The 16,236-nt window shown below is 38.6% G+C and overlaps 1 protein-coding gene across 2 annotated transcripts in view; it reads right to left on the bottom strand.

The window, feature by feature from the left end:
- Positions 1–7,900: 7,900 nt before the first annotated feature.
- Positions 7,901–16,236, bottom strand: part of lrrc4ca (leucine rich repeat containing 4C, genome duplicate a) — a 134,634-nt gene continuing 126,298 nt past the window's right edge. For both annotated transcript variants that reach the window (XM_077569238.1, XM_077569237.1), the window contains exon 3: positions 7,901–15,291. In XM_077569238.1, the coding sequence (XP_077425364.1) occupies positions 13,294–15,240 (1,947 nt within the window). In that variant the 5' untranslated portion in view covers positions 15,241–15,291 and the 3' untranslated portion in view covers positions 7,901–13,293. The remainder of the gene's footprint in view (positions 15,292–16,236) is intronic.

Genomic DNA, 16,236 nt, shown 5'->3' with positions numbered 1-16,236 from the left:
TGTCAATTGAAAAAAAATAGATGTGTTTATGTGGTTGTTTAGACAAATCTACAAGAGTATGTGATTCTCTGTAATTTTCATGCTGGATAAAGACGCTTCGAACATTCCTCTTAGGCTACGTTTACTTCCCATCCTTTGTCATTATTGAACATACAAAAAAAAAACTCATACTAAGCAGATCAACAAAAGATGGGTTGAAAAAAAGAGACTGCAGTAGATTCCATCCTTCAACACAATTGCACATGTTCAATAGGAGTAGTAAACCCTAAAGGTCCATGTAAAGTAATCAGTACATTCAAGCTAAAATTACAAACAGCTTCGTCATCATCCCTTTTCTTTCTTAACCTGATTTGTATATATTGTATATATGTTTTTATCACTTTTTTTAAACATCTTTTTAAACAAAGCAATATAGTTGCATGATTTCACTTCAATATTAGTAATTCCACAAGTTAACTCCTATAACAGAGGCACATCTCTGCTTTATATTTGTTCGTCTTAGATTTTTTTTTTTAATATACTATATATTTCAGGCCACCGTGAACAAAACGGGATATTCATGAGAAAGCACAGTGAGACGGAATGTCAAATATGACATTATGTGATTGCCATGCATGCCTGCCGAGATTTTTAAGTGTCAAAAATTTGACAAGGCAAACACTATGCAGATGATAAATCTAGATGGCCATAGTTAAATGTGATAAGTGTAACAACTACTGATGGTACAATATAAGGAGTATCAAAAGTTGGAGGAAGTCCGTAGCAGGACAAAAGTGTTTGTATTTCCCGGCATCTCACAGTCCTTTTAAGATGAGACAATGCGTGGGTTCATATTTTATGGCAATGCAAATAATGTGCCTTTGTGTTGTTGTTGTATGTTTTGGTCCAGGGGATTAATGAATACATTGTTGACAGATAAGCAATATTACCAGGGAGCTTCATTCAAGTCTGACAAGGCCACAAAATAAAGGATGACTTTTTCTTTTCTTTTCTTTCTCCTCGAAGGTTCTCTTGGGTTAGCTCGCCATCCAGATGTGATCAAGAATCGTGGACTCAAAAAACGTGACCGTTGCAGTATGCTTTGAAGGCTGGGCGCTGTCAAACGCTCTCATCATGTACAAAAAAGAAAAATGGGGGTCGGTGGTGGATGGGTTGCAGCAATGGCAGGACGGGGAACGGACGGTACAGGATTTCATTTTATTTTTTTACAGGATTCCATTTTTTACTATAATCCAGGACTGGTATGGGTCGAGATATTTTTCTTTGGGAATGGGATGGGACATGAGTGAAAATCCACTCCTGTGTCTCCCTTACCACAAACCACATTCCAGAGCTGCCTGGCATAGAAAGCCTTGACAGAATGTGAGAAATGTGAGAGATGCTACGGAACGTACTAACTTCATGGTAGCCTCTGGGAGGGACTCACCAGTCCCTGCCCCACATATTCCATCACAGATACCATGACAGACTGCAAGAACATTTAGTAAGATTTGAAAAAATGCCATTATATCCTAGGTTGCTTACTACGAGCTACCATGGTTGCCGACTTGCCGATAACATTGTAGAAGTAGCTTTAGTGTGAACACAACTTGAGTGCATTAGGATTAGACGATTACTGCCTGAAAGGTAATTGACAATCAATATTGTATGACCAAACAGAATAATTTTTTGTTAGTGCTGGGAATTGATTAAAAATATGTAATTAAGAGGCATTGTAAATGTTTATCAAGTCAAATTGATTTAGGTTATTTTTTAAACTAGTGAATAGACTTTTTGTGTACTCTGGTAGACTCACTCATTAAAAAAACAAAAAAAAAATATCCTTTTTAGGTTATCTGAAAACTCAAAATTGCCTATAGATGTGATGCCTAGCCTATATTGCTTTTCCATTACAACAGGCACTAATCAGTTGAGGCGCGATTGGGGTCAGGTTCAATTGAACTGTGTGAGCCTCACTGTAGCTGCCAATCATTGTTAAATTGTTTATCAAAATTAGTGTCAAGCAGAAGTAGATGATTTATCAACCACAACAGCCAATAATAAATCAATGTTGTTCCAATGTCATATTCATCAACATCCAGTGCCATGATATTGCAACGTTGATTCAATGTTTATCATTGAAAAATTGAGTAATATAATTCCGATGCAACAGTACACTTAAGCGAGAACAATGTTTGGCCAATCCACCCACATCATTTTGACACTGGACTAAAGAAATTCTGGAATTACTTTAAACTTCTATATCTTATTTTTCAACCACCCAATTCTTATTTCTCAAATTACCGGAGACTATAGTGACGTCTATTTACAATCATTCCACTAAACGAAAAATAATAAAAGAACAGTCATGGCCATTATAAACGTCTGACCACAAATGTGCATCCAGCGGACAAGAAGCTAATGAACCACTCCTACAAATGAAAAAAAGATGAGTAACCTGTGGGTGAGAAAAGGGGGAATGTGTTAACGACAAAATGGGTACATGCCAAGGTAGTGTGTAATGTTCATTGCCATGGCTGTAAACCTAACTGTTTGCTACTACTATATATTTACTTTGCTTTTAAATGTTTCTAACAATGTTGTTTGCATTTGCATTAAAATGTTGGACTTTTAATTATGTGAAGAATAATTAGCTTATTTTATGTATGGAATGTGCTACATAAATAACGCTACTTTGCCTTTTGCAACATGGTTTTAAGTCATCCATGTAATTGTCAACTTAAACTATGTAATAATTATGATTATAATCATCATTGATCAATTTTCAAGTTTTAAATAAACAGACACTTTCCAAGCTAGTGATTGCCATACTGAATCTCATTAACTTGTTCTTGTAAAGACCGGCAACATGTGTTACAAATGAGAATCGCTCTACATCAGCAAACAATTTAGCTCTGCTGTTTGGTAATTAGCTACATGAATTAGCTAAATCAGACTACTGAAGCATAAAATGTGCATCCCACGTATAGTACGGATGCAACATTGCTGAGTGAGCGAAAGAAGGGTCAAGAATACTGTCACTAGTTTATCAAATGAGGATGGACGATGAGGTAACAATCTTCAAGCTAATGGGTTCGGAAGATGCCATGAATCCCAAAGCTGACAATCTACATTAAGATCATGCATCCCAAAGTAAGATAAACTAATTTGTATATGAAGGTGGTGAGGTGAAGAAAAGGATGTGAAGTATAATATTATCCACTCATCATAATTATGTTTAGATTTGATTAGGGTTTGACATTTCCATTTGTCATTGAAAATCTTTTGGGTATTAAGAAACAAATGTTTAGTCTAATCTTATGATTTAAATACATGTCTTGGGAGCACAAAATCTGTTAACACACTGTAATTCTATTCATCTAAATCAAACCTAATTACCTTTTAATGCAAATGTTTAAACTGCACCACAACACTGCATGTTAGAATGCATGGAATGAAGGAATGGATGGAATAAGATAGAATGTGGAATTATGTCAGTCAACTAGAATAAATAAAAAAATAGGAATCACCGCCCAGAAGTTGCTTTCACTCCTCTTTGAAGCATTATTTTATCTTACATCTAATTTATTTCATTAAGTAAAAGAGCAGGTAGATCAGGGACGATTAGTGTTTTTTCCTTTTTTCCTAAATTTAAGAGATAAGATCATCTTTTTAGTAGTGCCCGGGTGTCATAATAAACAGTCTGTGTCATAATAAACAGTCTGTGACAATCTGTTGTCGTTGAGTGGGGCTCAAAAGTGGGCACTTTACATTCACAAGCAGCAAAGCCTACGCAATAGATTCTCATTTAATTCAAGATCACAATCAGGTGGAAAAGCGCTATATAAATGAAGTAGCCTACCATTTATTCATTGCCTTACAAATTAAAGCTATGAATAAGACATGCAATTAATTGAAATTAATTACAATTTCAATTATTACACTTGACAATTACAAAATTGGCATAATTGTAAACAAAAATAAAAGATTATTAACTCATTTTAAATTGTCTAAATTTATATATTTGCACTTACATAATTATAGTGTTTCCAATAATTGTATCCTTAATATTTTTCAATGTTTAAACATTTTCTTTTATATATATATATATATATATATATATATATATATATATATATATATATATATATATATATATATATATATATATATATATATATAAATCCACACTCATGATCACACCTATGGACAATTTGGAGTGTTCAATTAACCTGCCATGCATGTCCTGGGAATGTGGGAGGAAACCCGGAGAAAACCCACACAAGCACGGGGATAACATGTAAACTCCACCCAGGAAGACCGAAGCCTGGACTCAATCTCACGTCCTCTGCACTACCCTGACAATGGATGTTAAATAATTAGACAATGACTATTTCTGAAAATGCAGTTGGAATAAAACATGCTACAACCGGATTTGAACCACATTCTCACATGCCTCTGCGGTGGCAGGGATGTGCTTAACTTTCATTGCACCTGAATGAAGATACATGTGTTTCTAATGCTGGATATGATGGTCAGTTGGTAAACATGTACAGTATATTGGTTACCATAATTGTCATAAAAACCTTTGCAATGTACAGTCGGGGGTGGGAATTGAATCCCCGTCCTTCTGGTTATTGGACAATACACTTTACCAACTGCGCCACCTAGCAGTAGCACAGACCTGGCAATGATGATCAGTTGTATGTAAGGGAGTGGGCGTGGCAAGCTGAACTTGGAAAAGTTGAATGACTCTCCCATTGAAAATGAATGTGAAAAAATGGATAGTAAAAGTATATTAAATACTGCGAAAACTGTACTTAAGTGGAATGAGAGAAAAAAAAGGTCCTGTTGGCGTGTTGGAGTAAATTGAAATTGGAACTGTGAAAATCGGATGGTGTATGCGAGAATTGACAGAGGATGAAAAAAATGAGGAAAATAATAAAGAATCTGAATAACATGCTTTCAGCATGCATGCAGTATTAGTGAGAATATTAATTATACTGTATAAGTGAAGTTGGTTGCGATTGCATTCCCTTGTGGCCCGACAGGTCATACATTGTATAACCCGTCACAACACAGCAACCACGAAAACAAAAAAAAGTGGATCTTGAAGAAACTAGTATAAACATATTGCTTTTGTGTCCAAGTAGAATAACAAGTTTATTGATTGACTACCATTTGATAATTATTTAATCAAGCATGCTATATAAATCACTCGGTATGATTAAATTCGTTATCCCAGGCTTTCTGCAACAAACATTAATTTGCTGCAAATTGGCTCAACTGCATCACTTTTAGGTCCCAGTGTTTGTTGTGGGCTTTCTTTGTGCAAAATCACTTAATCACTTGAGAATCCTAATCTCACTTTATTTGGCTAACACAAAGTGGAACAATTGCTCATGAAAGCTGATGATAGATTAAAACGCAATCACTCTGTATTGTGTTGAGATCTGCCTTGGATAGGTTCTCAGACACAAGATGTTCTACCAATACACTAATTAGTTATTCAGAGTCTAACAAAATGGAAATCATTAGTTCAGATAATTTGTGCAGTTTCCAAATTACATCACTGGATAACAGCTGTGGCAGTAAGTGCACTGTTTGTGGTTGAAATGTACGCATAATATCTCAAGGTCAACTCAAGATATCAAGAATAACATTTGGCATATACTCATATTTCTAAGAAATTATTGACCAACAAACAAAATAATTACATGCTGTATATGCCGTACCACTCCATAAATGACACCCTGTTCGTAAAAAAAAATCAATAAACAGCCTACTATGATGTAGAATATGTTATTTGCGCACTTTGGACCATCCATAGTCTGAATTAATCCGATGTACTGGCTAAAAATGTACAATGTACTCACCCATTGGTATTGACTACATGCAACAAACATGCCGATGAGTGTGCAGAGGGAGGGACAATAGAAGGTGTCTCACATCAGTCTGAACAAGATGCCAATAGATAATAATACAGGGTGGGCTATATGTTTCCATACAAAGAAAAATATACACAGTGATAGGTATTGTTTTATGTTTTGGATACCCTAGGTATCACAGATGTAATAGGTTTAAAAAGAGAAAAAGAAAAGAAAAAAGGGGTTACAAACCCAATGTATGGAAACATGTGGCTCATCCTGTAGGTGGGGAAAAGGGTATCCATTATTTGCTTCTAATCTTTGAGAGAGAAATAAATCACCCTAAATCTAAAGATGTGCCACAGAATAATGGTCATGAGATTCTTTTTGAAGCATCAAATTCAGCTTGCTCCTCCGTGAGCCAGCACCTTACTGTGATTGAGGAGTTTGTGTGTCCCAATGATCCTAGGAGCTATGTTGTCTGGGGCTTTATGCCCCTGGCAGGGTCACCAATGGCAAACAGGTCCTAGGTGAGGGGCCAGCCAAAGCACGGCTCAAAGACCCCTTATGATGAACACAATATATGGACAGATGTTTCTATTCCCCGGACACGGGTCACCGGGGCCCCCCTCTGGAGCCAGGCCCGGAGGTGGGGCTTGTTGGCGAGTGCCTGGTGGCCGGTCCTGCACTCATTGGGCCCTGAGAAGAAACGTGGGTCCCCCTTCCCCATGGGCTCACCACTGGGGTCGGGTGCATAGTGGGCTGCAGAATGAAATAAATAAATGTGAGAGCAGAGCGTTTTTATATATTTATTGATATTTAATTCTACTTATATTTATTTTTGTATTTATTTCAACTATGTTTATTTAAATTTTTATTTTTTGAATCTCGTTTTTATTTTTTTATTTCTATTCATTTTGGGGATTACATTTTTTTATTCTATTTTTTATATCCATTTTTATTTTCACTTTTAGTCATTTATTTATTTATTTAGTCATTTATTTAAAATGTTGGCAGTTTTGGTCCTCCATAAGTGCAGCCCGTTCCCTCAGTTCCAGCTTGGCTCAGCAAGACCCTGCTGCTGAAGTACTCGGTTGCCCCTTGGAGAATTTAATTACCCCGGAAATTATTGTTCGTGGAAAAACATGCAAACTGAATTTTACCAAGGTAAATTGAAAAGTTCTCCAAAAGTTCTGGCAGTGGAAAAGCCCCGAGTGGACCATGTTTCGCGCCTCCATTGTTGAGGCTGCCGATCAGGGCTGTGGCTGTAAGGTGGTCGGTACCTGTCGTGGTGACAATCCTCGAACACGCAGGTGGACACCGGCGGTAAAGGATGCAGTTAAGCTGAAGAAGGAGTCGTATCGGGCCTTTTTGGCCTGTGGGACTCTGGAGGCACTTGGCTCTCGATTTACTGGTTGATCTACGTTCCTACCCTCACCTATGGTCACGAGCCGTGGGTCATGACAAAAAGAACAAGATCCCGGATACAAGCGGCCGAAATGAGTTTCCTCCACAGGGTGTCCGGGCTCTCCCTTAGAGATAGGGTGAGAAGCTCGGTCATCCGGGAGGGACTCAGCGTCGAGCCGCTGATCCTCTGCGTTGAAAGGAACCAGTTGAGCTGGCTCGGTTGGGCATCTGGTTCAGATGCATCCTGGACGCCTCCCCGGAGAGGTGTTCTAGGCATGTCCCACCGGCAAGAGGACCCGGGGACGACCCAGGACACGCTGGAGAGACTATATCTCCCGGCTGGCCTGGGAACGCCTTGGGATCTTGCCGGAGGAGCTCGTCGAAGTGGCTGGGGAGAGGGAAGTCCCTCCTAAACAAGCCGACCCGCCGTAGTAAATGGATGGATGGAATTCAGCTTGTACTAACCTGGAACGAAGGTGGGAGTTGAATTTGGTGTGATCATCTGTGTATGTACCCATTTTAACAGACTGATGCAGAGAAGTGAACTTCTCAGGATGCATTTAGACTTTAATCCGTCTTTAACATTCTGAAAAATGTTTTGTTAATTTCATATGGGAAACAACACAAAATGCAGACAAGTACAGAAAAACAACAAGACTTTATTTTAACCATATTTTGTGTATGTACTACAAACTCTGCTCTCTATAATCAATCTCCATATCTTCTTAAAGGTTATGTAATAATTCTTACATGAAAATCAATCTCTTTGTCTTTTACAGCACATTGCTTCTTTTTTTTTTAGACGGCCTGTTGGTACAAGTAAAAACAAAACTAAACAAAAAACAAACAGCAACAACAAAAAAAAAAACACTTTTTATTGACCCTTTTAAATGATGCAGTCTCAAAAATGTACTTTTGTATAAATCTACAACTACAACTGCATTTCCTCTCAAAAAATGCCTATGTAAGAACAGAAATATTTCAATATCTTACACACATCAGGGAGCTTGACTAAAATGCAAAAAAAAAAAAAGACCATTTAATTTTCCACACAACAATCCTGCAAATAAAAACTAAATTGGAATCTTAACATTATGTGAGTAAAATGAGTAGAACTGGAACATCAAAGACATTAAACGATAAAGAGAATTAGCAGTGTGATGTCATGAATATTGTTTGGCCAGCACATAGCAGGATAAAGGACAATTCACCAAAATCATCTGTGGATTTTATATCAATTGAACAGCAGCACACTCAAACATATGACTGTTTCCTTTAAATTTGCTAAACATTGCCAGCTTGCCATTAATATCATCTACACTATTGATACAAACAGTGGGCATGCTGAGTAGACTCATTAGCTTTTGCACCCCAATGTGCTCGTAATCTTTAAAGATGCTTCAAAATGCTGAAGGGGAAAGAAAAAGATCTGGGATTTATAAAAGGAACTAATATTATCACATAACCTTGGTAATATTACTTGTTGGGGAAGTCTATAAAATAATAATACAATAATAATAATTAACAAAAAGTGGTCATGTCCTGTGCATGGAATGTGTTAGATTATCTTGTTGAATTAGATTTGTTTTTCATGTTCTTGTAATGAGAAAATGACATCCACTGCTATTAACAGCATACAGCCAACTTTGTGAAAGAAATTTACAACGCTTGAGCTGAGGATTTTTTTTTCTTCTGATTACACCCAATACAAAGTGAGCTTTTCTATCGGCATATTTCCAATGTTACATTACCGGACTGACGTGAGGTAAACGGCACAGCCGGCTTCCAATAGCTGCTGACACCAAGCAAAACAGGTTGGATAATGGTGAGTGCATTGACTTATTTAAATCAATTGAAATGTCAACCAAGATAACATTTAGCAATAGCTAAAGTAAAACATATTTTATTGTTTGAGTAACCTTTTAAAATGTACAATGTCGGTGTAACGAAATCAGATATAAATCATTGCATGTTCGGATCTGTGAAAGTCCTGTTAAATATATTGAAAACAATACACTTGGCAATAATTTTGATTAATTTACTATTTTGATCAATCAGCCAGTGACTTACCCAGGTTGTATTCACACAAATTCGGCAGGATACGTTCAGTGTTTTTTAATGTTTAATCTAATTTGAACCCCGGAGTGCACCAAACAAGCAGACCTTGACCGCTTGAAGAGCAACTCTCTGCCCGTCTGCTAGTGAACTCTGGTACAAAATGGATTACTTAAGATAAAAATGTCAATGCTGCACAGATCAAAGACAAAAACAAAAAGCATCAGGATGTATTGTGTGAATAACTATACATTACAGTAGACCCTGCATTCTCGGTTCAGCATCCGCACATTTACCTTTGTGGATTGTAATGTTGCAAAAAATTAATTTATTTTTGTGACAAATTACTGTCTACACTACAGTATGTATAATCATTGTACTGTAGAAGCTTAAATGGAGACTGTCACCTGTAAACACACCAAAAAATATCAAACTACCTGCCTGCTTTGTGGCAAAAGGCAGACATTTTTTTGGTGTGTGTGGGTGAAAGATCCTTGATCGATTTTGTGAGTGATGTGGCAAAATAGTCAGAATTCTATTTTATTTTATTGTTTTACAGGATACATGATATTTGTTGTATTAAAGAGTTTCTTTAAATGAGACAACGAAAGGTTAATGTTGTCCATAAACATGCCAAATTATTTCTCTGCACGACCAAACTACGCTGAACCACACTTGTATAAGTAGACTGAAGATCCACCTACTCACACTCTCTCACCCAATCACAGATATATCAGCAATGTTAATGAATCTGTGATTGACAGCGGGATTGAAAGGGCAAGATTAAATACATACTGTATGTCTACATTGGCTCACGAGAGTTTTGCTAAATGAGGACTGAATGCAGCATTGAAACCAGTGGAGGCCCTAACAACAGCTCAGAAGAGCATTGCTAAATCTATCTACCGCCACCAGTTTGTTGTCACTAAGTGGATCGAGCAGTTTTGGGTCAAGAAACATCGAAGTGCTAGTCGCTGTAGCGGGAACAGCTCCATCGAGAAGCAGACTTTACCACCAGCACAGGCACCATCGATGTACTGTAACTCTTGTGCTTTGCTGTGCAGTCAAATTCTCACCTCTAATACAAATAATCTCCATCACCTTAATTATTAAGGTTTGGTCGGGGACTCAATATTGTGCATGTGAATGCTTAGGTGGAATCTGTTACTGTGTTTTTGAAGGTACAACAACAATGTTAAATTGTCAGCATTTGAAATTATTTTTTGTTTTGGGGTTATTGTTTGTAGTATATTTATTGTTGAAACTATTAACATAAGCAGTTATAATAATTTTTAGGGATGCATCGTTTTTTTTCCTTCAAAAAACTTCTCTTTCTCTACAAATAGCTGGGGTCCACTGTATGACATTTCCATCTATCTGCTGTTTGCCTCTGTCAGTGTGGTATACGTTAATAGATGTGCAAAACCATTTTTTTGGTACATTGAAATATATATTAGAACAGTGGTTCTTAACCTTGTTGGCGGTACTGAAACCCACCAGTTTCTTATGCGCATTCACCAAACGCTTCTGTGACAAATAAAATGTGATTTAAAAAAAGAAAAACATCTTATTAAAAACATAGGCATAGGTTTTGTTGATGAACAAAATGAACAGGGAGAGTATCCTTTTCAATTGAGAATCTGGCTCTCATTCACCTTGAATTCAGAAAGTGTTGTGTTCTTGTATTCCCCATCCCCATGCAGCTAAAGGGAGTGTTCCTTTAGTTTTGCTACATAGCAAGTTGTGCTGGACTAGAATTGCTCAATTTGGCATCGCAAATCATGCCGTTTGGATGCTGACTCCCATCACTCAGCTCAACTCTATAGAGCCCTTTAAAACAACCACCACTGTTTTCTTAAGATCGAACCCGGAGCAGCAGATAGAGAAAACAGCAGAGGCCCCAGAACTGAACCCTGTGGAACACCAAATGCTCCGTTATACATGTGAATTCATATTGCATATATTCCATCCTACCACTTTTCTTTTTAGGCCATGTAGCTCTGATCACCTCCAACCAATGATGGCTGAGCGGCGCATAACGAGACATAACAGGAGTGTGCCTTGACCTCCGCCGAACCCCTGAGAACTGATTCACCGAACCCCGGGGTTCGATCGAACCCAGGTTAAGAACCACTGTTTTAGAAGGTTTGCTTGACTTACAAAATAGTACGGTAGAAAATAGAACACAATGGGCACCAACTTGTTTTGAAAATTTGAGTTGTTTTGTATCGAATACATCACAACCACTGCAATATTTTTAACACATAAAATGTTCTTAATACAGTTTTATACTTGGGTTGTTCCACAATTCTGAAGTATACTTCATTCTTAGTGTTGGGCTTTACTGGTTGCCCACCTAGCCCCTGAATTTATGGTGCTTGGCATTGTTTTTTATGATGGGGTCTTGGGAATGCTTTCCTGAAAAAGGGTCTTTGCCTGTAGGCACGTCAATTAAAATGTAAATGGGGTTGTGGGAGTAAGGCAGGTGTAGCATAAACATCTGGCTGATGCCTGCTCCCCCACATTTAGCCACAAAACCTGCTGCACAGGGCCAAGTTGTGTGGCTAGCAGGGGTAGTGTGTGTATGTGGAGCTGCCAAGCACTGCCCATGTGGAAATGTGCCACGCGGATTACAGGCAATGTGCTGAGACAGCTGTATAAAGGGTTTAAGCTCACCAGTCTACCTGAGAGCATGCAGTCCTACAGCCCTGTAGATGAGATAAGCGGTACATGCTTTAAAATGGTAGCTTTGAAACATACGGAGCGCAAACCGTGGGTATCAGTAAGGAAAAGGATTAAATGTTGGAAACTCTTCAGTCCACTTCTTTGACAGATTTCTTCCATATTGCCTTGTATTAGAGATCTAGAGGACATTTGGCAGCTGGGAAATTGAGTAAAACAAATGAGATGCATAAGTACGGAGCCCACAGGGGACGTCACGATAATATTTAAGTTTGCAATATAATGCAATATTATCCTGTTATAACGCAAGACTATTACAAAATAACGCAATGTTATTTTTGGAGGGAAACGGAAGACTTCCACTTCCGGGTCATTGATTCAATCGGCGCTGGCAGGTGTATGGATGATGGTTTGGAGAGATTTTTACAATCTAGAGATGTCTGAGGCGAGGACATACTTGGTATGCAAAGGGATAAGGTATGTAGTCAATGTTAACAGTTTATTAACAAAACAATCATGGTGTTGATGATAGCTAAAGCTATTGCTAATGACTCAGAAGTGGAATCTCGCAAAAATCGTTGCGTTAAAAAGCAATAGTACTGCATTATATCGCAATTTATTGCGTTATATTGCAGTCTTAAATATTTTCGTGATGTCCCCTGGCGGGGTCCGTACATACGAGTAGTGAGGAGCAACATTAAAAACAAGATTTTATCATAACTACATGTAGTTCTTAATTATCAAACTTGTTTTCATCAACATTTTGAATAGCAAAATGTGGGACATATTGATCATATGTGACAGTGTTACTGACAATTCTGCTGGACACCTTGAAATAACGGGTAAATTCATGTTTATTTCAACCAGTTATTGGGTCGTCAGAAAATACTTTACCACTTACTCCACAGTTAGAGAAAAATGTCATGTGCTCTAGATTTGTTGGGAAAACACAGTTAACCAAAGATAAATCAGTCTTCTTTTTTCATTTCTTTTGGACCTATTGTCCAGGCATAATCTGAAAAGCATGTCAGTCAACCAATATAACAAGAGGAATGGGGGAGGGGGCATGAATTAAGTGTTGAAAACAAAATAAAACAGCTGCTGAATATATATTTTTTCATTGATTTAACAACAATAGTCTTTGCTCTTAAATAAATAACTTTTTAAAGACACTTTTTGTAACAGACATACCCTAATTACCAAAGTCCTTAAATGAACATCCCCAACCACTGATTTACCAAACACACCGTAGTTCATTCATGTTTGAGTCTTGCTGTCATTCCATTATTTGAGAAAACAATGTTCAGATTTGGGTCTCTTGCACATTGTCTTTTGAGTTTGCCCGGATTAACAAAGGTTCATGCGCCGAGCTGTGTAGGGAGTTGATGGTGGAGACATGGTTGTATGCCGTTTTATACGTGTTGTAATGGTTGAGGTGCTCATGTTCAAGAGGAGGCAAAGTCAGGTGGCCCTCCATGCCCGGTCCTCCTGTTACGCAGTCCTCGTCCACATTAATGATCTCAATGGTACGTGTGGGCGCGTGATGATTCTGCTGGTGGTGCTGTTTACGCATTTTGTAGAAGATGATCAGCATGACAGCTGCCATGAGCGTGATTGCAACAAAACAGCCGATTATGATCTTGGTTGTCTTCATGACCTCATCTAAGCCATTTAGGGAGCCTTCCCCACCAAATTCAGTGACAGGGATTGTGTAGGTCTTCTCTGTGGCACGAGTGGAGAGAGGGGTCTGCACCGTGCTGGTAGTTGTGGAACTGGGTGACACAAACTTCCATGTATGGGCCGAGGGTGTGGGGCCAACCTTCTGTTGCACAATTGTGGTAAAGCCTTCGTTATGTGGCGTTTCTATCATCTCCACAGTTACTGTGGTGAAGTAGCTGAAACTGCTGTTCTCAGGCGAGGACACATTGAGTGTGGCTGACGCTGTTGTGTTACCGGCTGAGTTACTGACCATACATGTATATGTACCAGTGTCTTGCATGGTAACATTGGTGAAGTTCAGAGTGCCATCATTCAGCACTGAGATTCTGATCTTGTACGCGCCGTGCGTCATGATGGAACCATTGGGGGTAATCCAGCTCACAGAAGTCAAAGAGCTGGCTCGACATTTCAACTCTGCAGCGCTCCCCTCTGTCACATTTAGGTCAGCTGGGGGCTCCACAATAACAGGAGCATAACAGTGAAAGTAGTTTTGGTCAAGCTCTCCGATGTAGCGCCCTTTGTGGTGAGCCGGTGAGCTGCAGCGGGCGCAGCAGCTGGTGTTTGCTGGTACCATCTCCTTGAGCCACCAACTCAGCCACAGGATGTCACAGTTACAATTCCAAGGGTTGTGGTGCAAATGCACCCGCTCCAGATGATGCAAAGGAGTGAACAGATCATGGGGCAAGAGTGTAAGGTTGTTGTGGGCTAAATTAAGCTCCACTAGTGACTGGAGATCATCAAATGAGTTTCTTTCAATAGTCTGGATCTGGGCATGCATCATCCATAGCTTCTGGAGATGGATGAGCCCCTTAAAAGAGCCAGGCCGGACCACAGACAGCTGGTTCCCTGACATCTCCAGCTCATCCAGCTTCACCAGGGGAATGAGGTTGGGAATTTCCTTCAGATTGCACATTCCCAGATTTAAGTAGCGAAGATTGCTCAGCCCTTCAAAGGCCCCCTCAGATATGTAGGATAGCCTTTTAAGCTCCCCAAGGTCCAGCCGTCGTAATGAGGTCACCCTGTTGAAAGCATAGGAGGGAATACTCTCAATTGGATTATTCCTCAGCCATAGCTCCTTTAGTTTGGACAGGTACTCAAATGCCCCATTTGGGATCGTGGTGAGGCGGTTATCAAAAAGCTCCAGGGTATTGAGGCTAGCAAGTCCATTGAAGGCCCCAAGCTCAATTTTCCGTATGTGGTTTTTACTCAGCTGCAAGATTTCCAAATGTCTTAAGTGCTTGAAGCTGTCCACTTTAATCACCTGAATGAGGTTTTCTTGGAGATTCAGGTAGCGTGTGTTGGTAGAAATGCCATCAGGGACCTCTCGTAGCCCCCTCCGTGTGCAGATGACTTTGCTGAACTGATTACTGCAGGAGCAGACTGAAGGGCACGTCTGAGCACGCACCAGACCCGCGACCACCAAAAGCTGTAGGGCCAGCAGCAGCACAAACAAAGGGTCGGACAAGGCCCGGTTCAACCTAGGACCTCGCATCATCTGCTGCTGCTGAGAGGAGGTCATCTTGTTTAACATTCATAATTCATTGAAGGGTCTTCCACTTGCTGGTAAGAGGATTGGAGACAACTGGAATGAAATAAAACACAAGAAAACAAATATAAATGAGATGATCAAATACATCTATAAGCTCATACAGTACATATCAAATAGACCACAATTCTTACAGCTTTTGCCGTTGTGATCAATAGCATCTTAAACAGCACAATGACATTGCCTCTTTTCTGGAGTAAATATATCCAATTGAGAGGGGAGCAGAGTAGCAGAGACTGCTATGTTTTGGAATTGGAATTTGGCTTCAAAGACCTTAACAAGGAGAAAGCACTCCAACTTCAAAAATACAATATTAATACAATATTTCTTCTGAGATAGATAAAAAAAAAAAGATAATAATAATGTGTGCAAAAGGGATTGTGCATGAGTGTAATTGTGTCAGCAGTGTATATGTGCTTATTTGACATTTTTTAAACAATATTTTCTATAAATTGCAATATAGCTGTAAGCAATCTATGAAATGTAGGTTTAGACAAAGACAGAACAATGTTTTCAAAGGAGAAAGTAATAATTAATGTGACTAAAAGAGTCTCTTTTGTAACCATGAATCACACTCATTCAAATAAACAATCCAATTGCTCTATTTGAACCGACAGCGATAAATCATCAAATCCTAATTCAAGTACCAGAGGGGACGACACTGTTAGAAAGTGACTACAATGCAGGTTTACTTTGACAATCGAAGGGATTAAATTGGATTTTCATTTCGAGTGATGGACTAATAATGATTAAAAAAAATACATGCAGTATCTACAAGAACTGCTATTAAGAAAATTGAAGAGACTAAGCCATAATGTATTACTTTTGTAATATCTTTATTCAGATTTAGAAGTCAATAGAACCTGACTCATATTTGTGTTTATTTTCAGTCTACGGTAAAAAAAAAAAAAAAGAAAAAAGGAGAAAAAAAGGCAAATGACTTTGTTTTTTCAATACTTTTGAAATTGAATTTTAGTCAGT

Source organism: Vanacampus margaritifer, chromosome 6 (assembly GCF_051991255.1).
Source record: "Vanacampus margaritifer isolate UIUO_Vmar chromosome 6, RoL_Vmar_1.0, whole genome shotgun sequence".
NCBI classification, from domain to species: domain Eukaryota; kingdom Metazoa; phylum Chordata; class Actinopteri; order Syngnathiformes; family Syngnathidae; genus Vanacampus; species Vanacampus margaritifer.
The sequence above is the reverse complement of the archived record's forward strand: the minus strand, read 5'-3'. Positions and strand labels throughout refer to the sequence as shown.